Genomic DNA, 26,211 nt, shown 5'->3' with positions numbered 1-26,211 from the left:
TTTGACAAGGTGCCCCATGATATTCTTGTAAAGAAGCTGGTAAAATGCAGACTTGACTATGCTACCACTCAGTGGATTTGTAACTGGCTGACTGACCGAACCCAAAGGGTGCTCATCAATGGTTCCTCTTCATCCTGGAGAAGAGTGACTGGTGGGGTGCCACAGAGTTCTGTCTTGGGCCCAGTCTTATTCAACATCTTTATCAACGACTTGGATGATGGACTCAAGGGCATCCTGATCAAATTTGCAGATGACACCAAACTGGGAGGGGTGGCTAACACCCCAGAGGACAGGATCACACTTCAAAACGACCTTGACAGATTAGAGAACTGGGCCAAAACAAACAAGATGAACTTTAACAGGGAGAAATGTAAAGTATTGCACTTGGGCAAAAAAAATGAGAGGCACAAGTACAAGATGGGTGACACCTGGCTTGAGAGCAGTACATGTGAAAAGGATCTAGGAGTCTTGGTTGACCACAAACTTGACATGAGCCAACAGTGTGACGCGGCAGCTAAAAAAGCCAATGCAATTCTGGGCTGCATCAATAGGAGTATAGCATCTAGATCAAGGGAAGTAATAGTGCCACTGTATTCTGCTCTGGTCAGACCTCACCTGGAGTACTGTGTCCAGTTCTGGACACCACAGTTCAAGAAGGACACTGACAAACTGGAACGTGTCCAGAGGAGGGCAACCAAAATGGTCAAAGGCCTGGAAACGATGCCTTATGAGGAACGGCTAAGGGAGCTGGGCATGTTCAGCCTGGAGAAGAGGAGGTTAAGGGGTGATATGATAGCCATGTTCAAATATATAAAAGGATGTCACATAGAGGAGGGAGAAAGGTTGTTTTCTGCTGCTCCAGAGAAGCGGACACGGAGCAATGGATCCAAACTACAAGAAAGAAGATTCCACCTAAACATTAGGAAGAACTTCCTGACAGTAAGAGCTGTTTGACAGTGGAATTTGCTGCCAAGGAGTGTGGTGGAGTCTCCTACTTCGGAGGTCTTTAAGCAGAGGCTTGACAACCATATGTCAGGAGTGCTCTGATGGTGTTTCCTGCTTGGCAGGGGGTTGGACTCGATGGCCCTTGTGGTCTATTCCAACTCTATGATTCTATGATTCCCCAAACCAGTGGGAACAGCATGCTAATCAGTACCCATATGTAGCAAGACATGTGTGAAACAATAGGATGTTTAGTGCTGGAAGAGCAATTCCTCCCCATTCCCTGGGAAAGGGGGTAAGGATTCAGAACATAAATTCTAAATAGATATGTTGCAAAGTTTGACATGCACACCTCCCAATCACTTCTCAAATTATTAATGCAGCTATGTGGGATTTTGCAGTTGCTTTACATGGAATTCTCTAAATTCTCACTGGAGATTTTTGAATACTACTGAATGCAAATCAATATGAAGACTTTTGAGTCTCATTTTTTCAGATTCCAGGATAGGGTGAGGGTGAGGAGGGAGGCATTGTACCGGAACTTTCACCCTCTAAAATGGATAGTCAGAAAGCTTTGCTGGCACAGATACAACTGTCTCCATTCATCTCTCCACCCTGTTTCTGTTTCTAGGCAAATTGGACTTGTCCCATGGGCTTCCAGTTGCTGACACCTACTCTAAAGTTTTGAGTTCTATAGCGGTGTCTTTCTTTCTTTCTTTCTTTCTTTCTTTCTTTCTTTCTTTCTTTCTCTCTCTCTCTCTCTCTCTCTCTCCGTCTCTCTCTTTACTACTTCTGCATTCCTCAGTTGAGCTGTTGAGTATGGGCATCTAAAAGGCTGAGTGATTTAAAGAGGCCCATACCCCTTCTGTCCTACAACAATTCAGATAAAACTTCTATCTGAAGAAGCATAACAGAAATTACAACCAGTATTTTATTCTTCAGCATTCAGTGTGGAGCAATGGGCAAAAGAAATAATTGTTGTCAGATTCCTGTCGATCCATGAAATCAACTCCTGGAAAAGAACGTGTGCTCCCATTAAAGCCAGATTGCTACAAAATCCCCCTTCTGATACACTGCTGCCATTACTTGTACATTACTTGTACAGTAGGCAGGACCCTGATGACCTGCCTCAATCTGAGAAAATCCATGCGCTGAGCTGCTTTCACTGCGAAGAGAAATTTCCTGCTTCAGAGAGTGAGTCGCAGTGGGAAGAGAAGCGTTGAGATCCCAGCAGCAAGACTGGCAAGGCAACACATCTCACAAGGAAACAAGGGCTAAGAAGTGGGGAAGATACAATTCCACAATGGATCTCTTCAAAACGATTTCTATATTGCTGACCGCATCACTGAGCAATTGAGGAGGAGGACACCTGTGTAGCTACCATTCAGGTGTGTCCCCCTCCCAAGCAGGAAAGCTTATGAACACCTAGAAGAACCTCATATGAATGCTACGTAGTATGTACATAGTGATACAGGAAATATGATACAATGGGATATGAGCCTTCCGGGGCGTGAGGAGGTGCTCCCTATGAGTTTCTGTGATTGATAGTGAGGTTCCTCCAGTGCCAGATCTATCCATTTTGTCATAGAGGGTAAAAGTGGGCTCTGCCTCCCCCACCCACCCCCATTGTGAATAAACATCATATAAACTTCCACATTTTGCTTATTGTGACAACTGGCAAACATTAGGGCGTAGGGTGGTGTCAGGGGATGATTAGCTGCTTGTGCTTAAAATTGTGCCCCTTCAGAGTTTGTGCGGCCCCACAAACCTCTGTGTGTGACAGAGCTCCTCAGACATGTCTGCTCTAGTCACTAGTAGAGTCTGACAGTGGCTGCCTGCGGAAGCGCTTCCAGCAAAGAAGCTCCTTAACGGAAACGCGTCTCCTGGACTCACGACGTGGCAGCTTCCGGCGAAGCATGGGTCTCCCTGCAGTTGCTTCTGACACCTCCCCGCTATTTTCGCTGGACGTGTCTCTCACCCCTTTCTCTCCCCTGCTGTTTCCTGCCTGGGCTGCTGCGTCTCTCTCAGCATTGCTGAGATCCTCCTCCAGAGACCCCTCGCTCCCTCTACTGGTCCCTGCTTTGGCTGCTGACTCTCTCCCAGTCTCTGGGAGCCCTACCAACTCCCTTTCCTCTGATGTCAGTTCCCTGACATCCACCTCCCCTCCAGGGCCCCCTTCTTCCCCGCCCCTACTCTCTCCTCTGGGCGGTGAGGAGCTGAAACCCCGAAAAGAATCCTCTTCATCTTCAGACGTCTCGAACATTTCCCTCCATCGGTCTTCGTTCCGACTCGCTGAATCCTCCTCCACCTCGGAATCAGAGAACCCCTCCAACTCTTCTTCTTCGTCGGTGGTGGCGAAGTATTCCCTCCGGAACCTCGCCACTGGCTGGGGTTTACGAGGGAATCTCTGATGAAAAGTTTCTATCAAAACCTCGTCATCTACATCCTCTGCCCTGACCCAGGTGTTTTCCGACTCCGGCTCCCCTTCCCACATTACCAAATACTCTACTTGATCTCCCTTCCACCTGGAATCGAGAATCTCCGCTACATGGTAGCTGTGTTCTTTTTCCTCCATAGCTGGTCCCCTATTGACCCTCCCTTCTCTGTCCCCTTTATACGGTGACAGCAACGACCTGTGGAACACTGGGTGCAACTTCATGTGGTTCGGTAACCGGAGTCTGAAAGCCACTGGGTTGACCTGCTGCGTGACTTCAAATGGGCCCAGCCTTTTGGGTCTTAACTTCTTACAACCTCCTTTGAATGGTAACCCTTGGGTGGACAGCCACACCTGGTCCCCCACCCTAATGCTTTCCCCTTCCCTTCTGGTTTTGTCTGCCTGCCTCTTATATTCCTCCTTCGCCCTGTTTAAATTAAGTTGGAGCTGGCGATGGATCGCTTCCATTTCTTCAACGAACTGTTCTGCGGCTGGAACGCTCCAGTTCTCCCCTTCCCCCCCTGGGAAGGCTTGGGGATGACACCCGTGATTAGCCAAAAAGGGGCTCATCCCCGTGGACACGTTCTCTGCATTGTTGTAGGCAAATTCTGCCAACGCCAGCTTCTCCACCCAATCATTCTCTCTGTCATTCACATAACACCTCAAATATTGCTGGAGGACACCATTAGCTCTTTCCGCCTGCCCGTTGGTTTCTGGATGACGGGCAGTTGAGAAATTCACCTCTACATGCAATAAGCTCATGAGCTTCCTCCAGAACCTGGAAGTAAATTGTTTCCCTCGGTCAGAAACCACCCTCAAGGGGGCGCCATGCAGCCTAAACACATTTTCCACAAACAATTTAGCGGTTTCTTCCGCTGTGACCGCATGTGAGCAGGCTATAAAGTGGGCCATCTTGGTTAACAGGTCTACCACAACCATGATGGCTGTTTTCCCTTTGGACCTGGGCAGATCAGTCATGAAATCTATTGCCACTGCCTCCCATGGCCTCTCCGGCGTGGGTAGTGGTTCTAATAAACCTGCCGGTGCCCGCCTCTCCCCCTTGGCTCGTTGGCATTGGTCACACCCTCTCATATACTCCCGCACATCTTCCCTGACCTTGGGCCACCAGAATTCCCTGGTAACCAGCCACATGGTTTTGTGTTGCCCAAAATGCCCTGCTGTGGGGCTATCGTGCAGTTGCTTGAGTACCTTTTCCCTCAATTCCCCTTCAGGTATGTATAACGCTCCCTTGTAGTACAACGCCCCGTTTCTCTCCTCAAAACCCCCGGGTTTGTCTCCCTCCCTCCTGAGACCCCTGAGTTTGTCCTGGGCGTATTCATCCTGCACCGTTCCCTCTACCAGTTCCCTTTGCCCCACCAATGCCGCCCCACACACCCAGCGGTCCTCGGGAATGACATGGGTCTCTTCGGGTGCACCCTCTCCCTCCAAATATTCAGGTTTGCGTGAGAGAGCGTCCGCCCTAACGTTCTCTGGGCCTGGCACGTAACAAATCTCAAAGTTAAATTTGGAGAACTCCTGGGCCCATCTCAACTGCCGTTGGTTGAGCACTCGCGCAGTTCTCCAATACTCTAGATTCTTATGGTCCGTGCACACTTGCACCTTCTGTTGTGCACCAATTAGCAGGTGCCTCCATCTCCGGAAGGCCTCATGAATCGCAAGAAGTTCCCGGTCGTACACCGTGTAGTTCCTCTCAGATTTGTTCAGCTTTCGCGAAAAGAAGGCACACGGTCGCCACTCTGACCCCTCCTTCCCCGGCTGCAGAAGAAGCACCGCCCCTATGGCTCTGTCCGAAGCGTCTGTTTCGACCCTCAGCTTTTTTTGTAAATCCACATGTAGAAGTTGTTCATCAGAGGCTAAGGCCCTTTTCAGTTCCTCAAACGCTCGCTCCGCCTCCCCCGTCCAAACAAACTTCTTTTTACTGCTGAGACAGTCCGTGATGGGCGCCGTCAGGTGGGCGAAGTTTCGGATGAACTTACGATAAAAGTTTCCAAACCCTAGGAACCTCTGCACATCCTTCTTGGTTTTGGGTGTTTTCCATTCCAGCACCGCTTGAACCTTGCCGGGGTCCATGGCCAACCCCTTGTCTGACAAGCGGTACCCCAGGAATTCCACCTCCTTGGTATGAAACTGACACTTCTCCAGTTTCACCCACAGCCTGTTGGCTTGCAGCCTGCTCAACACTTCTCTGACGTCTCTCACATGTTGCTCCTCATTCTCCGAATACACCAACACGTCATCTAAGAAGGCCACGCAATTCTTGTAGAGCAAAGGCCCCAGTACGTGGTTCATGAAGGCTTGAAAACACGCGGAGCCTGTTTGTAATCCAAAAGGCATAACGAGGTATTCAAATGCCCCCAAAGGGGTGAACATGGTGGTCTTCCATTCATCCCCTTTCCTTATACGTATCAGGTTGTACGCCCCCCTTAGGTCCAGCTTTGTAAAAATCTTTCCTTTCCGCACCCTGGTCAAAATATCATCAATCCTGGGCATAGGAAAAGCCGCCGGCTCTGTCACTGCATTTAACCGCCTAAAATCACATACAAGTCTCGGCTTGTCCGTGTTTTTTTTATCCACAAAAAACACTGGGCTACCCCCCGCTGCCTTGGACTCTCTGATGAAGCCTCTCTTCAGGTTCTTGTCAATGAACGCTCGCAACTCCTGCATTTCCCTGTCTGACATGGCATACAACTTGCCTACAGGAAGCTGTGCTCCAGGGAGTAAATTGATCTGGCAATCAAAGGGCCTATGCGGGGGTAGTTGGTCAGCTTCCTTCTCGCTGAACACGTCGCTGAGATCAGCATACTGTGGTGGCACCTTCCCCTTCCCCATTACTTCAGTCCCTGCCAGGGTGGCTTGGGCCCCTGCTGACCCCTTTTCCCCCCTGCAGTGTTCTAAGCAATGTGCTGAACTGAAGGAAACCACTCTTTGATGCCAGCCCACCAGCGGATCATGTAGGGCTAGCCAGCTCATTCCCAAAATAATGGGAGCGCCTCCCAAGGTGGCCACATTAAACGCTATCAGTTCTGTGTGCCTTGCCACCCTCATTATCATTGGGACGGTCTGCAAGCCGACTCCTCCTCCCAACAGTTCCCTGCCATCGATCGTGGTCACCTGCAGGGGGTTGCTTAAAGGGATAGTCTGTATCTGATGTTCAGCAGCAAACTCCTTGCTCATAAAATTGCAGGAGCTGCCTGAGTCCAACAGCGCCTTTATTTTTAGGGGGTGTCCATTTTGCAGCTCTAGCGACACTTCAATTACTAGAGCAGGTTGAGGAGCTTCTGGCACGGGCACTTTTACTGCTCTTTGGCCTGGCTGCAGTGCCCTGACGGTGGCAACCAGGCGTTGGCTTTTACCTGCTCCGTTTCTCCCTGCTCTCCCCCCTCAACTGCTCCCACCATCCCTTGCCATTCCTTCCTCTGGGGGCAGACTCTGGCAAAGTGGCCTGGCTGTTGGCAGAGATAGCATTTCCGGGCTCCCTTTCCCTCCTTCTTCGCCCCCTCACTGGGCTTTGAAACTGCGCGCGCGGGGGCTGTTCCGATTTCCATCGGCTCTGCCGGCGGGAAAGCTGGCTCAGGAATGTCTGGAATGCGTAACTCCTTCCAACGTTCCCCTCTCCCTTCCCGCCTCTCCAAGGCTCTTGCCTCCTGGCACGCTCCAATGGTCAGCGCAGATTTGGTCAGCTGATCCATAGACACCGCCCTGGGGCTCCTGGACAGCTCGTCTTTCACAGCCGAAGAAAGACCTTCTTCAAATAGCATCTGAATGGGTGCTGCCGATAAATCCCACCCCAATCTGTGAATCAGCATGGTAAATTCAGTCCAGTACTCACGGACAGATCTGCTTCCCTGCTTGCAAGCCATTAGCTGTCTGCGCACCACCCCTTCCTCAATATCGCTGGAAAACATGATATCCATTGCACGAAAGAACTTCATAGTGTCCTTTAGGATATCGTTGTGCGTTGCCATCAGGGGTCGAACCCAGTCCCGCGCCCCCTTCTCAAGATGCCCAATTACGAAAGCAACTCGCGATTCCTCATCAGGGAACTCATCAAACTGCACATTCAGGGCATATTGCATCTCGGTCCTAAAGGCATGGTAATCCTTGGGGTCCCCCCCAAACTTCTGCACCAATCCTGGTACCTTTCTGGGGAACTGAGTGGTTCTCCCCTTTTTGTCAGCATCCTGAGCCCTTCTCTCCTCGAGCCTCGCCGTCTGCAGCGCAAGTTGGACCTCCAGAGCTTGATACCTTTCTTCCAAGCTTGGACCAGCTCCAACCCCTGCCTCTCCGGTTCCGGCTGGGTTGCTCATGATGCTTTCTCCTGCACAGGCAGCGTACAAAGACTGTCGGACTGCTGTCAGGGGATGATTAGCTGCTTGTGCTTAAAATTGTGCCCCTTCAGAGTTTGTGCGGCCCCACAAACCTCTGTGTGTGACAGAGCTCCTCAGACATGTCTGCTCTAGTCACTAGTAGAGTCTGACAGTGGCTGCCTGCGGAAGCGCTTCCAGCAAAGAAGCTCCTTAACGGAAACGCGTCTCCTGGACTCACGACGTGGCAGCTTCCGGCGAAGCATGGGTCTCCCTGCAGTTGCTTCTGACACCTCCCCGCTATTTTCGCTGGACGTGTCTCTCACCCCTTTCTCTCCCCTGCTGTTTCCTGCCTGGGCTGCTGCGTCTCTCTCAGCATTGCTGAGATCCTCCTCCAGAGACCCCTCGCTCCCCCTACTGGTCCCTGCTTTGGCTGCTGACTCTCTCCCAGTCTCTGGGAGCCCTACCAACTCCCTTTCCTCTGATGTCAGTTCCCTGACAGGTGGGATGCAAGTCTTTAAAAGTTTTGAGCAGATTCAAAACATAGCGAAATCTTCAACCTTTGAATACATCATTTCCAAATACAATCTTATAAAAATAATACCCTATCAATATGGAACTGAATGGTGCTTAACGAATCATTTTGGGATGCAATAGTATCTAGACTTTGTCTAAAACAACTGCCCTTGAATTCCATTGTTTTTGCACATATTGCACATCCCCAGTAGTATTTTTTAATTAAAATTTGTTTTCTATTTTCTGTTCACAGGTGCTATTATTTCTGACATTGTGATCTGACAGACACATTGCATCTTTTGACATTGTGATTAATATTTGTACGAAAAAAGGATATGTCTGTGGTATTGACAGCCTGAGCGCAGAACTTGGCAGTGTAAGAATTTCAACAGCATATTTACTACAGCCTTCATAGCATGTAGAAACTTGAAGGTGAAGAGTCAGAAAGTAGAGTGGGACTCTGCAGGGCATCCACTGTTCAGAAGGCAGGAGTATAATGCCTGAGCTCTGTGAGTGCAGCTTTCTCCTGATTGAAGTGCAGAGTGTTTGAGGACATTCACAGGGAAACCAAAATGCTTGTTTACAAAGCTATTGTACTACCAACCTTACTGTATGCTCTTGAAACATGAACCACCTATAAACACCACCTCGAACTCCCTGAAAGATTCCATCAACAGTGTATCCAAAAAAAATTACACATCATTTGGGAAGACAGGCAAACTAATGCCAGTGTACTAGAAGAAGCAAAGATCACCAGTATTGAAGCAATGATTCTTCAACATCAACTTTGTTGGACTGGTCATGTTGTGTGGATGCCTGATTATCGTATTCCAAAGCAACCACTCTATTCCAAACTTAAAAATGGAAAGCGTAAAGCTGGTGGTCAACAAAAGAGGTTTAAAGATTCTTTCAAGGCAAATCTTTAAAAAATGTGATATAAACACTGGCAACTGGGAAACACTGGTCTGTGAGTGCTCCAATTGGAGAACAGCCTTTACCAAAGATGCCATGGGCATTGAAGATGCTAGAACTCAGGGCAAAAGGGAGAAATGTGCTAAGAGGAAGGCATCGTTGGCAAACCCTCACCCTGATCAACTCCCGTCTGGAAACCTATGTCTCCACTGTGGAAGGATGTGTGGATCCAGAATTGACCTCCACAATCACTTACAGACTCACTGTTAAAACTGTGTTTATGGAAGACAATCTTATTTGGCCATGAGTGATTGCCAAGGAAGAATGCCTTGTATTGCTCTCAGTGGGAAATGATTTCCTTGCCCTTCTCCTATGCAATGGCTTCTGTCATCCCAGACTTCCCCCCTCCACACACACAAATCCAAATCATGTGAGAACCAAGTTCTTGGAGTAAATATTGGCCATCAAACTTAAAGGTTCTGATGTAAAGAAAACACAGCCTTTAGGCACAAGGCTCTCACTTGTACATCTCCTTTGATAGCCAATAGGCAGTCCTGGACAGGTAGCACTAGAACGTCTGCAGATTTTGATGGATATGAAGTTCCATCCTTATTTCCCGTAATCAAAGCATAATTTTCAAGTGAAAAAACTTTGTCAATTACATCTACCGTTAGTTACAGAATTTAAATCTACCTCGAAGAATAAAGCGGGGGCAGGGCATTGGTGTCCTCTAATTTAATCTGGTTAAAACTGCTGCCTATGCTAAGAGTGAAATAATTCCAGGAGAGAAAAATGTGAAATTGGTCCAAAGGTCAGCCGCATCCAAAAATGTGGAATTGCTTCGTGAGAGCCTTAAAGCTACAGTAATTTGAGGCTTTTTCTTTTCTCTTTTTGGACAGTAAGGATGTGACAGGAAGAGAAGGTGATGGGAGAGGGTTGAATTGGATTTCTCAAAGCTTTTTTATCCTCAGCAGATCTGATTCAGATGGGATTTGACAAAAACAGCCACTTAAGACTCCAGCTGGGTCTTGTCTACAAAAGTAATTTGCAGAGCAGAAAGCTCTTTTTAAGAGAGATGGGGGGGGGGACCTCATCTTCTTTTTAACTTCCCCTTTTCATACCTATGAAAGAATGCCCCTTTTACATCAGATTAAAGACCATCGACACACCAAAAGCCTCTTCAGCAGACTTAGAATATGGAAAGATGATTATAGTTTTGGCTACCAAGAAGGTGTTCCACCATGCATGTTGCTTCCAAATGCCAGTAGACTGTGTGGCTTGCTCTATGCATTCAGCACCACAAGTAGATCAGCCTTCACCAACCTGTCCAGATGTTTTTGGACTACAACCCCCATCAGCCCCAACCAACATGGCTAATAGGGATCGTGGAAGCTGTGGTCCAATAACATCTGGAAACCACAGGTTCCCCAGCCTTGTCCTAGATGATATACAATACTGACGCTGCCATTATCTCTGCATGTGAAAGACAGCGATAGAAATTGTTCTCTCCAAACTTTCTGCTTAAGCTTTGAAAACAAGACAGCTAATGATCAAGTTCACAGATCTCCCTCAACCTCTCATTAGCCAGATGTCTAATTTTATACTAGATTGGAGCTGTTTGGTTACGGTATTTTAGGAACTGAGAGATTTGAGTTCCACCAAAGGCTGCCTTCATGACCTTGGGCAAATGATTTAATCCTTTGATATCTTTACAAATGGGGAAAAGTTGTGGGGTAAACATTTCAACAATATAATTTAGTTGCAAAATAAGCGAACAAAGCCAAAAGTATGAGCCTCTGAAGCCAGGATCTTGGATGGTTTTATACTTGCTTCATTTCACGGTGAAGCTATTTTAAATAATTTCTCTAATACGTAGAAATCAAACTCTTCGCACATGCAGATGCACTGAAGTTCTTGGCTCTAAAGCCATTGCTTGGCTACCAAGAGACCACTGGCTCATGGAAGCTCTCATTTCAGACTGCAGTGAGAGAGATGTTCCCTACTGTGTAGTCATTATCGCAGACCAACATTTTATTCTCCACAGGATGTATAGGCTTTTAGGTTATTGAAACAGCTTTGAGTAAAAAAGAAAAGAAAAGAAAGAAAGAGCAACTTTTTGTAACTGCACCAAAGAGCCTTCTTTGAACCACTTGTTGTTTTGTTATGTACAAGGCCCCATCACAAAAAGCAATGAGGGACCAACAGCCTAACACTGAGAGATACACAACCAACTCCAAGGAATCAAAAGTAGAGCAGGATACAGACCAAGAGCCTGACGCTGTATATCTCTCCTTTTGATCCTTGAGGTCTTTGGGGGTCGCTGTTAGTGGGCCCCCATGACTTGGACACACAGCTCATACCCACAAGGAGCCCGTACATTCAGTAGTGTGGGCCCAATTTTTTGGAAATCCCTTCCAGTTGAACTTCTAGTCCTTAGGTAAAGGTAAAGGTACCCCTGACCATAGGTCCAGTCGCAGACGACTCTGGGGTTATGGCGCTCATCTCACTCTATAGGCTGAGGGAGCCGGCGTTTGTCCACAGACAGCTTCCAGGTCATGTGGCCAGCATGACTAAGCTGCTTCTGGCGAACCAGAGCAGTGCATGGAAACGCCGTTTACCTTCCCGCCGGAGTGGTACCTATTTATCTACTTGCACTTTGATGTGCTTTCAAACTGCTACGTGGGCAAGAGCTGGGACTGAACAACAAGAACTCACCCTGTTGCGGGGATTCGAACTGCCGACCTTCAGATCGGCAAGTCCTAGGCTCTGTGGTTTAGACCACAGCGCCACCCACACCCTAATCCTTACTGAAGACTTATTGTTTTTTGTATCTCAGCAGGGCTTTATAAATTGAACTCTGATTTTTTAGTTTTTATCATTTTAGTCTAATTTGCTAGGTTTCTTCTACATAACTGTGATCACAGAAGCCAATTCCTAGGGTCTGAGGTCCCTTCACCCCTCCTCCCCATAAAATATTTGAGAGGGCCGCCCCCTAAGTTGATGTGCATTGCCATTCAAATGGTGTGCATGTGCCACGCCTTGTGACCAATTATGTGGGGTAGGGCTTACCTGCCCCCCCAAAAAATATTTTATTCAAGTTAGCACCCCTGTTATTAAGTGGTATACAAACTGTTAAATAAATAAAATAATTAAGAAGCTTGTATACTGTTTATGGTGCACATGATATGTTTTAGAAACATAGAGGCCATTTCTGGTGAAGGCTCCAGTATTCGATAATGGGAAGCTTTATGCCCTGCAAACCTGTCTGCTCCGTCCTGCAAATCTCTTGGCCTCTAGTCATGCTTTTCCATCCATATGCCCACATTGTCTCTCACTTACTTGAGCTTCCCTTCCCATCATAGTACAGTGCTCCCCGCCCCATTCAAAATAAAGCACGCTATCATCAATATTAATGCCTGAATAGTCTGTTGATTTAAAATAAGTGAGTGAGTGCTCAGGAGAGGAAATTTGATGTTATTTATTTGCTAAAATGTAAGCTATGAACCACTGCATATGATGGACAAGATTGCTCATGGGGTTTTTTTGGGGGGGCAGAAGCCTGCTCCCTGTGTTGTAGGTACACATCAGGTATGAGTAGCATGGTGGGGTTATCTCTCTTTGTACTGTTGGTGTCCACATCACCAGCAAAGCCATGTCTTCTTTGTTACAAATTAGGGCAGGCATAGGCAAACTTGGCCCTCCAGATGTTTTTGGCCTACAACTCCCATGATCCCTAGCTAGCAGGACCAGTGGTCAGGGATGATGGGAATTATAGTCCCCAAACATCTGGAGGGCCGAGTTTGCCTATGCCTGAACTAGGGCACCAGTTTTGCATTTACTTCTTCATTACCTCTTCTCTGTTCTTGTCTGTTCATAGAACAGTTTCCATCCTTAGAATCATAGAATCATAGAGTTGGAAGAGACCACAAGGGCCATCGAGTCCAACCCCCTGCCAAGCAGGAAACACCATCAGAGCACTCCTGACATATGGTTGTCAAGCCTCTGCTTAAAGACCTCCAAAGAAGGAGACTCCACCACACTCCTTCATAACCATGCAATAACTGCTCTGATTCAGCTAGCATAATTTACACTTGAGTCCCATTGTTCCATCACAGATAACAGAACAGGGGGATGGCTACTTCAGTCTCATCCACACCATACATTTAAAGCATATTTAAAGCACATGGCTCCCCTCAAATAAATCAGGGAACTGAAGTTTACCCTTCACGGAGCTTAATGAACTGCAGATCCCAGGATTATTTTATTTTATTTTTTGGCGGGGGACGGGGATGTGTGACAAACACAGATACCACATCCATGCTGGGAAACCATATGTACACATTTGCCTGTGATGGGTTCACATGTGGCTAGTTCACTGAATCATTGTGTGCATGTCCCAAATTAAACTGCCATTTGCCAAGTGTTCCCTGTTTTACAGAGTCCATGCGTAGCAAAAAGGTCGACAAGGAAAGGCCTTAAGTAACATGAAGCTAAGCTGGTCTGGATCTGCTCAGTGTCTAGATGGGAAACCACCAGGAAGACCCCTGTACACTCAAGTCCCACCAATGCAGAAAGTGTGTGTGTATGTTTCACATGCACTTCACACGACGGCATGCACAGAGAATGCTTAAGTTACATCTGTGTACAAAATCACTGCATGTAAAGCAGGGCTCATTAACATGGAATTTGGAAACCTCTCCTGCTGCGTTTAGGTCCTGTTGTTCTTGTGTAATAAATAGATTGGTAAGATTTGTGAGCCAAAGCAATCCCTAAGTTCTAGTTGTGCCAGAAACGTATGAAGAGCCCTGCAGGAGCAGAATGAACGTCCATCTAGCACAGCGTTCTGTAGCCAGCCATGCTTCTGGGCTCTCTAAGCAGGCTCAGGAGAGTTAATCCCTGTTCCAAAGGAGTCACAATGAAAACACCAAGTAGTAGGGGAGTCAGTATTTGTTTTCAGTTTCAGCTTTGCAATGGAGGTCCTGCTCAACATGTTATCATCAAACAAGATTAATTCAGCAGCTGCTTGGGTTCTCTGCTGTGGTCTGAACATTACGGAACTTTCTCTCTTGAGAAATTCACAAGTTCAGGAAGGCAGTTTATCATTTTAGAAGTTTGGACTCAAGACGGAGAATACATGGATTCAATCAACATTGAGCCATGAGTCCCATTGGCCAATTGCTATATCACAGCCTAACCTACTCCAGAGGGTTGTTGTGTGGATAAAAGAAGTCATCTGAAGTACATTGCTCTGGCTTCCAGGGGTTTCTGAACCAAGCCAAATTATATGCAAACTTATGTTTGTGTATGTGCACTTTTCTGGGGGCAGGGCCCAGCATTTATCAGATTCTCAAAGACGTTTGTGACCCTCAAAAAGGATAAGAACCACTGCCTTAGATGAAAGATGTATGAATGTCTTGCCATGGGGTGTGTTTATGGGGGAACCGAATTAACATTTTTATAGGGAAGAAATAGGATCTTCTTCTGTATTATAAACCTCAATACTCCTTCAAACTGTAGCAACTGCAGATGAAAGTTAACAGATAAATTACACAGTACCACCTTTCTTTTTAATTGATTCAGGTTTCTAGCCTTGAGAAAGTGACTAGGCATGGTCACATTTCCTGATTCTCTAAAACAGTGTACATTGGTAATATCTTTTCCATTATTTGTTTGTTCATTCCCATTTTACACTGTAGGAAATCAGGTAAAAATAATGAAATTGGGGGCAGGGGGCAGAATCCAATTTTGTGTTGCATGTCAAAACTTGAAATATATCCTGTTTGCAAAACGTTAGAAGAAAAACTATGTTGGAAAGAAACCCATGAAATATAGAGAAACATCAGAATAACTTTCCAAAGCCTTGGACAATTTATTATTGCAGAAGTCACAACAGGAGAGTGTTTGGGGGTTATTATCTTTGTTTAATTAGCTTCTATCTGGGTATCAAGGGACACGGGTGGCGCTGTGAGTTAAACCACAGAGCCTTGGGCTTGCTGATCAGAAGGTCGGCGGTTCGAATCCCCACGATGGGGTGAGCTTCCGTTGCTCGGTCCCTGCTCCTGCCAACCTAGCAGTTTGAAATCACGTCAAAGTGCAAGTAGATAAATAGGTACCACTCCAGCGGGAAGGTAAACAGCGTTTCCGTGCGCTGCTCTGGTTTGCCAGAAGTGGCTTAGTCATGCTGGCCACATGACCCGGAAGCTGTACACCAGCTCCCTCGGCCAATAAAGCGAGATGAGCGCCGCAACCCCAGAATTGGCCACAACTGGACCTAATGGTCAGGGGTCTCCCCCCCCCCTTTACCTTATCTGGGTAAAACAAAATTATGCATTAACTTTAGTATTTTGAGTCCTCATGTTTTCCGAAGTGGATGATGGGTTCAGTTTCAACTTCTGAAATGCAAGGCTCTAAAAACCACACTGGTACCATGGCAGGAACTTATTTGGAGCAGATCCTTACCCAGCACAGAAGCCGTTCCACTCACCAGCAACCTCCTATCCCCTCTTCCAACAAAATTCTAGCCACTCTCACCTTTGTTTGCATTCCGCTGGGGATCTGCTGCTCCTGGGACTCAATACAGTAAGCATGGCACAGTTTTGCTGTTATTAAGGACAGCAGCACTGTCAGCACAAGAGGGCTCTTCATTCTCTCTTCCCGAGGGAGCGACAGCTTGGGAAGGGGAGCAGTGGGAGAGGGTTCAGAAAGAAAGAGAAAGCGGGAGAATATCAGTGTGAAAAATGGAAACTGCAAAGTGTGGAGGGAGCACAGGAGTACCAACATACATATCCATCATTAAAAGACAGCAGATAAATAACAGCAAGCAATTTTATGTGGAACTTTAATTAGCACACTGCCATTTTCACGCTTCAGATTTGTAAGAGGAACAAGAGGTCACTGCCTATTATTCCCTTGTAAGTACTACATAATGACTGGCCAATTAATTTCTGGGAAAGCTAGTACTTCGTTTTTTAAAAAGATTATACTGACTGCTCTCTAAAGCTAGAAACAGAACACCACCATACATTACCTGTCAAACATGTTTATTTCATATGCAAACCTGGTTATTTCCTATAGCAAGACATATGAACTGGGGACGACGTTTGTGAGTGTTTAAATTTCTTTTAAATGAACATGTCATGCATCAGGCAACCCCACCTATAAAAAGGCTCCCATTCTCTTTCATTCATATATATATATACAGAGAGAGAGAGAGAGAGAGAGAGAGAGAAACAAAATCTGGATAGTGTGACCGTGGTGATGTGAAGTTACTCTTGTTGCTCCACAGAAATAATTTCTCTGCACAGCCTTAGAAGACAATAAAGCAATGCTTTCTTAGCTACATCCCTTCTTTGAATTCTTAGGCTTAAATTCCATCTCTGCTGCTCTCTTTGAACACAATCAAAATGTTGCTTTCTGTCTCCTACTCAGGAACAGAACGAATCAAACTGAAATTACCTACCTAGTGGCATGCAATCTGGACTCACAGATTACGCCCTTTGATACAACCCAATATAATATTTGTATTAACCTTTATCAGTCAGACATATCCTCTCTACTGAAGACAAGGGCATTACTTCCCCAGCCAATCAGCCCATGTGTCAGAATTTGGAACCCATCACTGGATTAACAAGCCTAGGTTAATTGTGGGCACAATCTAATAAAACCACCATGGATCACGAACACTGTCTGCTCTGATATTTAATGAAGAAGTACAGTCTCAGCTGTAACAGTAAGATAAAAAGGTCTCCTCAGTAGCAGGAAACATTTGGTACACTGGCCACAATTGTTTGGGAATTATTTAAAAGATGCATATGCTTCTTTTCAGCTTATGCTCTGAAGTGACATGCAAGCAATAATATAAAAGCAATTAGAATATAAATAATAAACTAAAGCGAAACAAGATTCAATACAAAAACATCAATAGCAGAAAATTGGAAAGGAAGTAACTTCCAACAGGACAGCGAAACAAGGTTCATTTCACTTGTTTAGGGAATTGCATTAAAGAGGCATTAAAGATGGACAGCCCACAGAAGGACTGGAAGCAAACTAGTAACCAACTCAGTTGTTTAAGCACAGGCTCATATTTGTTACTAGCCAAGCAACAAGATTCTGCACCTCGTGAGTATGCCAGCACAGGGGGCATTGCAAGAATCTCATCTGGTGACTTGCATGTTCCTCATGTAAAATATATGAAGTAGGTTTTCTTCTCTGGTGGATTCAAAATATTGTGTTCCTAATTAAGCTTCAAAATAAAGTCCTTGATAAGCTAGCGGCAGCTTGCAAATACAGGTTTGCTGATGAGCTGGTGAAATTTACGCCATTGTTCCTAGCTGAGAGGGTATCACTGGCTGGAGGCCACTATACAACACCAAAGCTGGACTGTAGCACCAGCAAGGAGAGAAGTTTATGATTTCAGTTTGGATGCACTATGGTAAGCTTTTTGCCTTACTGATTGTGCTCCTGAACAAACGACAATTGGGGTAGGGGGTGGGATCCCTGTGCATGGCAAGGGGAAAGTAATAAATAATTTAAAAATTAAAAATTCAAGAAGGGAAATGGGTCATTTTGCCTTTTTTCTAAGACATAGATGGGTGCCTAAAATGCACTTGGGTGACTGGAAAGGATGTGAAAAGGATGTGAAAAGGATCTAGGAGTCTTGGTTGACCACAAACTTGACATGAGCCAACAGTGTGACGCGGCAGCTAAAAAAGCCAATGCAATTCTGGGCTGCATCAATAGGAGTATAGCATCTAGATCAAGGGAAGTAATAGTGCCACTGTATTCTGCTCTGGTCAGACCTCACCTGGAGTACTGCGTCCAGTTCTGGGCACCACAGTTCAAGAAGGACGCTGACAAACTGGAACGTGTCCAGAGGAGGGCAACCAAAATGGTCAAAGGCCTGGAAACCATGCAGTATGAGGAACGGCTAAGGGAGCTGGGCATGTTTAGCCTGGAGAAGAGGAGGTTAAGGGGTGATACGATAGCCATGTTCAAATATATAAAAGGATGTCACATAGAGGAGGGAGAAAGGTTGTTTTCTGCTGCTCCAGAGAAGCGGACACGGAGCAATGGATCCAAACTACAAGAAAGAAGATTCCACCTAAACATTAGGAAGAACTTCCTGACAGTAAGAGCTGTTCGACAGTGGAATTTGCTGCCAGGGAGTGTGGTGGAGTCTCCTACTTTGGAGGTCTTTAAGCAGAGGCTTGACAACCATATGTCAGGAGTGCTCTGATGGTGTTTCCTGCTTGGCAGGAGGTTGGACTCGATGGCCCTTGTGGTCTCTTCCAACTCTATGATTCTATGATTCTATGATTGCAATGTGCTCTGCCTTTTTGAAGTTGCCGCTGGTGCAAAATGCAGCAGCCTGAGATAGGCATGTCCCAGGGCACATCCATTATTCTCATTTTGGTTCCAGTGTTCGAAACTCCCATTGCTCTAGGCGCATTTTCCAACAGGGAATTTCATTAGTGCAAGTAGCTTCTGAGCTCTGGCTGCACCTAAGATTTCAGATTAAAACTGCAGAGTGGAAGGGAAAGAGGACCCTTTTCTGCCTCCCCACTTCTAGCTACTCTCTGTAGACTGGAGAAGAGACCTTCTTAAGAATATTAGGGGGGTGGGCAGGGGAAGGACTAGACCATGTGAAAAATGAGCATAATATTTCAGCCGCAGTTCATTCATTTACAGCTTTGTATTCTTGTTATAAAAAAGCATGCCTAGACATTCCGTTGTTGTGCCCAGAGGTGAAGGTAAAGGGACCCCTGACCATTAGGTCCAGTCATGACCGACTCTGGGGTTGCGGCACTCATCTCGCTTTATTGGCCGAGGGAGCCGGCGTTTGTCAGCAGATAGCTTCTGGGTCATGTGGCCAGCATGACAAACGCCACTTCTGGCGAACCAGAGCAGCACACAGAAATGCCGTTTACCTTCCCGCCGGAGTGGTACCTATTTATCTACTTGCAGTTTGATGTGCTTTCGAACTGCTAGGTTGGCAAGAGAAGGGACCAAGCAACGGGAGCTCACCCCGTCACGGGGATTCGAACCGCCAACCTTCTGATCAGCAAGTCCTAGGCTCTGTGGTTTAACCCACAGCGCCACCCGTGTCCCAAACCTAGGTCTAGGTTGTGCCCATAACCTAGGTCTAAGGTGCCATTTAGCTCCAGGCTTTCATATCTCAGTTTCTAACACTGTTTGGTTCAACCACTGTGGCTGCCTGTTTCCTTCTGGGGCTAATTACAAAGTGCTGGTATTTAACCCTTAAAGCCCTTTACAATCTGGGACCAATCTTTTTAGACAAGAACGTCCAGCAAGGGCATTGGTCTCCTCCATGGCACTCACATGATACGTTGCCCACTTTAAGTCTACTGAGCTCTACCACCGCCAGCCTTCCAGAAAAAAGGAAAAACATGGCTTGTAAAGAAAGCTAATCTGGAAGCTATTGCTTCAAACAGCTGCAGATAGTATCTTTTAAATCTGCTGGCTACTATTATTGTTTTCATGCCAGGTTTTATATGGTTACACATTATTTCAGTATTTTATTATTTGTAACTGTTTGAAACTTTGGAGGCAGCAGGCAGAGAATACAGCTTAAAATGTTTTATATGAATTAAATAGTTGTAAACAGAATTAATCTTTTTTACATTTCCTCCTGCATGGTTTCCTTTTTATCACTCTTACTTTCCCAGTCCCATTTTCAGTTTCAAAGCTTTTCTATACTCACCTCAACCAGGATTACAGACTTTTCTGTGAGTTTACACAAATAATGCTTTGAAAATCAGAATGCAAGGTTAAAACTGGTGAGGTACCATATCTTTATTTAGCTAGCTATTTAACCATAAATATATACTGCTTGGTTGTAAAAAGAACCTCTAGGTGGATTACAAAAATTTGGAGGTACAGTAGCAATGGTTCATAATAACCCAAATCAGATAATCAGCATTCTCTAACGCAGGGTTAGTCAATGTGGTGGCCTCCAGCTGATGTTGGACAACAACTCCCAGCAGCCCCAGCAGGATGGCAAATTTTCAGGGTTGATGGGCATTGGAGTCCAATACCATCTGGACAGTACCAGGTGGGCTGACTCCTGCTCTTGTGTACGTCTGACCAGTGTGAATATGCAACATTACACACTGAAAATTATTCATTTATATATAGAAGTATTTATATACTGCCCTTTTGCAAAACATCAGGGTGATGTGCAGGAACACAAAATCATATGAAAGCAATACAGAATGAAAAATCAAGAGAGCATAAACAACCGCATAAACTGTCAGCATAAAATAAGTTATTTATTTATAAAATAATTATAAATTAAACGCACAATGATGCCAGATTATTAATATTCACATGTGGATACTGTCATTCACCAAATTTCAGGCAATAACTACAACATATATGCATGCACACATACTCACCCTTGCACACAATCAACTTTACTTACACCTATGGCGTTTTAATTTAAGCACCACGTAATGGATATAGATGCACATAGAAATGTGTAAATGTCATCATCATTAAAGGGACAAAATGTACATAAGGATAACTATGCCATAAACTCACAAAAAATCCCTATTTCAGACATGATGCTAAGATAAGGATTGTAGTTTGTAGTCTGGGGTTCAGCCTCAAGCGCCTCCATTTAAAGGATCTCTGGCAAAACCTGAAAAGCCTCTGCCTTAGTCTTTGAGCTCATGTCAGCCAGAATGTTATGACTCTACACAAGACAATTTCATACATTTACAATTCCAGGCCATTTCCTTAAGCAGGATAACAGGAGAGATGGAATGACAGCTTTTACTAATGTTCTTAAATTATTTTGTCCAAATATTAAATTATTTTGGAAAAAAATATATGTATTCTTTTATTAAAAGGCTTGTACAACTATATTTTAAATCAAGTGTATGCATGCAAACAACTTACCTCCCCCACATATGTACATTTCTATGCAAAAGCAGGGTCAGGGCCAGACTTAAAGGGAGCTCTCAGCCCAGTGCTGCTGACAAGTCCCTCACTGCTCCAGACTAGGGCAGGACTTTTCCCCATTTCTGCATGCAGTGATAGCAATGCCCCTCTCTCACTGGGTCACCTCATTCTCCCAACATTGCCCCTGCCCCTAACCAGGACAGGACACCTGTCATGCTTGCCACCACACATAGGGACAGCAGCAGCACCACTTCCCCTTATTCTGGGCTGCCACTCACCATCCTCCCTGCCAGTCCCACCTCCAGCCCCCAGGGTGTTCGGGAATGAATTTTATAGTTCTATAGGCCAGGGCAGTGCATTTTTTTGTTATTAAACTTAGTGGGTGGTGACTGCAGAGGGCAGTCAAGGTTCTAAAGCAGTTCTAGAGGCCTAGTAAGGTGGGGGGTGGGGGGTAGGGCAGGGCTGTGTTCGGCCTTCTGATCCTCTGGAGTCCTTAGCCTGTGCCCAACTGGGCTGCTCGCTGGTCTTGAGCTTGTGCACGTGTCTTTGGTCATAGGAAAGGTGTTATGAATGTGCCCCATATAATGCATAGCAATTGCTTCTTAAAGGTAAAGGGACCCCTGACCATTAGGTCCAGCCGTGGCCGACTCTGGGGTTGTGGTGCTCATCTCGCTTTATTGGCTGAGGGAGCTGGCGTATAGCTTCTGGGTTATGTGGCCAGCATGACTAAGCCACTTCTGGAGAACCAGAGCAGCACACGGAAACACCGTTTACCTTCCCGCTGGAGCGGTACCTATTTATCTACTTGCACTTTGACGTGCTTTCGAACTGCTAGGCTGGCAGGAGCAGGGACCGAGCAACGGGAGCTCACCCCGTCGCAGGGATTTGAACCGCCGACCTTCTGATTGGCAAGTCCTAGGCTCTGTGGTTTAACCCACAGTGCCACCAGTCCCTAAATAATGCAACCCTAATTCTAAGTAGCTGATAGTCATGAGATCCTTGGAGAGGAGAGAGCATGCAAGGGCTGATGACTTTAGCTGCCATCCTGTTATTCTGAACATAAGGAGCCTAACTTTGAGGACTGCAGTCTTTACATAACTGCAGTGTGCAATTATATAGATGCTCTTACACATCTTAATGCATGCTTATCAATATATCCACATTACACGGATGCATACATATGATTGCTTATTGTAAGCATTGTGTATGTCACACTAAACAAACACACTGCTATAAAAAGTTTTCTCTCTCAGACACACTCCTTCCTGCATCCATATTCCTGCTTGCTCCTAGTGATACTCCAGCATATTGATGTTCACCCTCATGCTAACTCAGCCTTGGTCAGCCATCCAACGCCACTCGCACATTTGCTTAGACACATACCTGAAGCAGAACTGTGTTATGTCTGAAATGAGATACTGTAATCTATAGAGAAATACCCCAAAATATACCAGATCAAAGGCGGTATTCAAAACTTACTTGCTTGGTCTGATGCCAAGTGTTTTCTCCATTAAAGGAAAATCATTTGGTAAACTAACAGTTCACCTCCCCACACTTACAGCAAAATTGCTATAACCCTGAAAATAGCAGCCCCACTCATTTACACTGAAAAGCAGTTTCTACCAAAAGAAATGCAGCCAGTCTGTTAGCAAATGCAGACTCTAAAATGCAGCCAGTCTGTTAGCAAACAGTTAACTTGCACTAAGCTTCAGCAGCTGTCCTGCCAGAGATGCAAGTTAGTAAACTGGGCACTCAGGAGCACTTGATCCTGACTACCAAATAATTCATCCTTATAAGAAAACGTCCGTAGGCAGCATGGCCAGGCTGGCACTGAAAGAGGGGCAACTGCTCAGGGGCCCTATGCTATCAACTATACCCTATCTTGTGGTTGCTCTGAAAAGCTTAGAAATGGGATTATCTGTGCCTGCAAAATCTCCAAAATAGAGATCAATCTTCTTCAGTACTTTGCACAGCAATTCACCGCACTGAATTGGCTACTCTTCTTTATTACATCATATGTTTTGGCTGCTAAATTAAAAAGTTTGAAAGGTGTACATAATAATGTGACAAAGAGGTGTTTTGCAAGCAAATGTATCATGCAGATTCACTTGCCAGGGAGCCAGGACAGGCTGCACCTCCCTGATGAATATATAAAGGTAAAAAGGTAAAGGACCCCTGGCAGTTAAGTCCAGTCACGAATGACTCTGGGGTTGTGGCGCTCATCTCGCTTTACTGGCCAAGGGATCCAACCTTTGTCCGCAGACAGTTATTCCAGGTCATGTGGCCAGCATAACTAAGCCGTTTCTGGCGAAACCAGAGCAGCGCACAGAAACTCCATTTACCTTCCCGCCGGAGCGGTGCCTATTTATCTACTTGCACTTGACGAGCTTTTGAATTGCTAGGTTGGCAGGAGCAGGGACCCCATCATGGGGATTCGAACTGCCAACCTTCCAATCGGCAAGCCCTAGGCTCAGTGGTTTAGACCATATACCCATTAGCAAATCTATGTTTACCTTTGCCGTGTATATCTTCCATATCTGTGCATGGCTCTCCTTCAAGACTCAGGGTTATTGCCTCTTCATATACCCTGGATGCTACAGTATCTTTTACCTCTATGTAAATATCTCCAGTGAATGACAGGCTACCACCTCCCAAGGCAGTCCACTCCCCAGCCAAAAACAGTCATTTTTTCTACTGTTTAGCTGAAATCTGCTTCCCTACCATTTCCACCCATGAATTCTAGCCCAAACCAAGGGAGAGAGAAATTCTGCTTGGTCTTCTGTGTGTCAGTTCTTCAGGTATTTGAAGAAGACTGTTATCATGTCTCCCCTTAAGCTTCTCTTCTCCATTGTTGCTTTTAGGTATGTGATAAGCATGGAAAAAATAAAAATAATTTTTTTTTAAAAAAAAAAGCTTCTCTTCTCCAGGTGTATGAGGAGGACACCTCTGCCTGGTCATGCCATTCCCTCTGTTACATATGCATATGACATCTTCATGCTCTGTGGCAATTGATTCAAAACAACCGATTCCCACCCACTGGTTCCATACTATACCTCTAAGGCACATTTGAAACATGTTCTTTCCCTCAAAGAATTCTGGGCACTGTAGTTTGGTAAGGGTTCCTGGGAATTGCAACTCTGAGGGGCAAACTACAGTGCCCAGAATTCTTTGAGGGAAAATGTGCCATCAATGTGTGTAGTCAGAACCACTGACGCAGATTAGAAACCCACATCTCCCCACACTTCGGAGCAACCATAAACCTCAGCTAATGGAGTTGAATGCTGATGACACTGAAATGAATTGAAGGGGTTCTAGCAACAAGGCAAAAAGTATGAGGGGATTAATAATAGATAAACTAATAGGATATGAATTTGCTGAACTAAATTTAAAAAGGGATACAAAAATGGGAGACATGAGGAAGTCAGGAAAATAAGTTAACTAAAGTGGAGAGATTAAGAAAGAGGGAAATTTTGTTTTTCTTTTATATGTGTTTTTCCTTTTTTCTTTTTTGTGTTTAATGTTTGTATTTTTGTATTTTGTATCTGTTTTGCTTTTGTTTTTTGTTTTTTCTAAACTTTTCTATCGATAAAACCTAATAAAATATTATAAGAAATAAATAAACCTCAGCTAATGGAGACTACGACAGGATGGCTAGCAGATTTTAGGAAGCGACCAGTTTGTGTTTCTCCCTTTATTAAGCATCACCCAGCAATCTCAAATGCATGCTGAACCAGAGAATATGATGGGGAGATCAAAGAGTCGCATTGGCACAAACCCTGCCACAAACACACACACACACGTCCCCCAGACTTGAGCAAATTCTTTGCAAGCAGAAATCCAACAGGTGGAGCTTTCCTCGTGACAGAAACTCAGTGATGGGGAAACTTCTGTCGAATTTTTGCCCTGTGCTCTACACAGTATATTATTATTATTAATAATAATAATACTATTACTACACAGTACTGGTTGCAAAGCTCCGAAAACTTTGTCAGGAGGAGAAAAGTGGCAGTTCTCTTTAATATATATATATATATATATTTGCTTTCGTAGATTTTCACGGGTACAGGAATGCAGGTTTTGGTGTCTTCGGGTGTCTTCCCGTGTAAGAGTCGACTCTTACACGGGAAGACACCCGAAGACACCAAAACCTGCATATATATATATATATATATATATATTGCAAGTTTTTAAGTTCTCTTAGAACAGACATGTCCAACAGGTAGTTCGTGACCTACCGGTAGAACACTGGACATTTGTGGTAGATCACTGGCTTCCCCCCCAAAAAAAAAAAAGCTCAATAACTTTGGCTCCCCTAAAAAAAAAAGCTTTGCCCGGCACCCCTAAAAACGGGCTTTCCTCCTCCCCAAAGAAAAGCTCAACAACTTTGACCTGAACCCCCCAAAAGGGGGTCGATCATTGCCAGTTCTTAACTCTGTGAGTAGATCGCAGTCTCTTGGGAGCTGCCCCCCCCCTTAGAAGATCCTGTCCCCCTGTGAAACGATGGTGAGCTCTGAAACTTTATAGATATACCTCACCCATTTCCCGCCCTTTGGGGTCTGCCGCCCCCTCCCCGCCCCCCTCTCTCCCAGCCCCGGGGCCGTGAGAATCACCCACCTGGCGGAGGAGGGCGATTTGGCGGGAAGTCCGCGGCGCGCGCTCTCGTGCGGGCGGCAAGCGCTGCCTCGGCTGAGGGCGGCAAGGGCGGCGGCAGCGAAGGACGGCGCGGCTGCTCTCCGAGCGCCTTGTCGGCCCCCGCCTCGGCTCGCTTGAGGAGGAGGAGAAGCAGCAAGCGCGCTCGCAAGTCGGAGGAGCCGCGGCGAAGAGTGCCTCGCCGCCCGACAGCAGCGCCCCTTTAAGAAGAGGCTGGCTGCCGGGGATTGGAGAGCGCCTCTCGGGGGGGAGGGAGGGGGAGGGGGCTGCGAGCGGCGCCCCCTTCCCGCCCCCGCGCCGCCTGCGCGCGCGCCCCACGAAACCGCAGGCGCGGAAAGGAGGCGGGCGCGGGGGGGGGCGGAATGCGCAGGGATACTTTGCGCCGTTAACTCACCTCTGAAACGATCTTGGTTGTTGTTGCTGTTTAGTCATTTAGTCGTGTCCGCCTCTTTGTGACCCCCTGGACCAGAGCACGCCAGGCACTCCTGTCTTCCACTGCCTCCCACAGCT

General features: G+C 45.9%; 1 protein-coding gene across 2 annotated transcripts in view; it reads right to left on the bottom strand.

Moving 5' to 3' along the window:
• The window catches only part of TAC3 (tachykinin precursor 3), a 36,125-nt gene extending 10,223 nt beyond the window's left edge, over positions 1-25,902 (bottom strand). Inside the window, exons 1-3 of one of the 2 annotated variants that reach the window (XM_082206566.1) lie at positions 25,808-25,902; positions 25,666-25,732; positions 15,661-15,798 (exon numbers count right to left, since the gene is read on the bottom strand). In XM_082206566.1, the coding sequence (XP_082062692.1) occupies positions 15,661-15,774 (114 nt within the window). In that variant the 5' untranslated portion in view covers positions 15,775-15,798; positions 25,666-25,732; positions 25,808-25,902. Of the gene's footprint in view, positions 1-15,660; positions 15,799-25,665; positions 25,734-25,807 lie in introns of those variants that run through there. The other variant, XM_082206565.1, reaches the window with a different exon arrangement.
• Positions 25,903-26,211: the final 309 nt, after the last annotated feature.

Source organism: Podarcis vaucheri (assembly GCF_965113315.1).
Source record: "Podarcis vaucheri genome assembly, chromosome: 2".
NCBI classification, from domain to species: domain Eukaryota; kingdom Metazoa; phylum Chordata; class Lepidosauria; order Squamata; family Lacertidae; genus Podarcis; species Podarcis vaucheri.
Note: the sequence above shows the minus strand (reverse complement) of the source record. Positions and strands in the feature narration are given on the sequence as shown.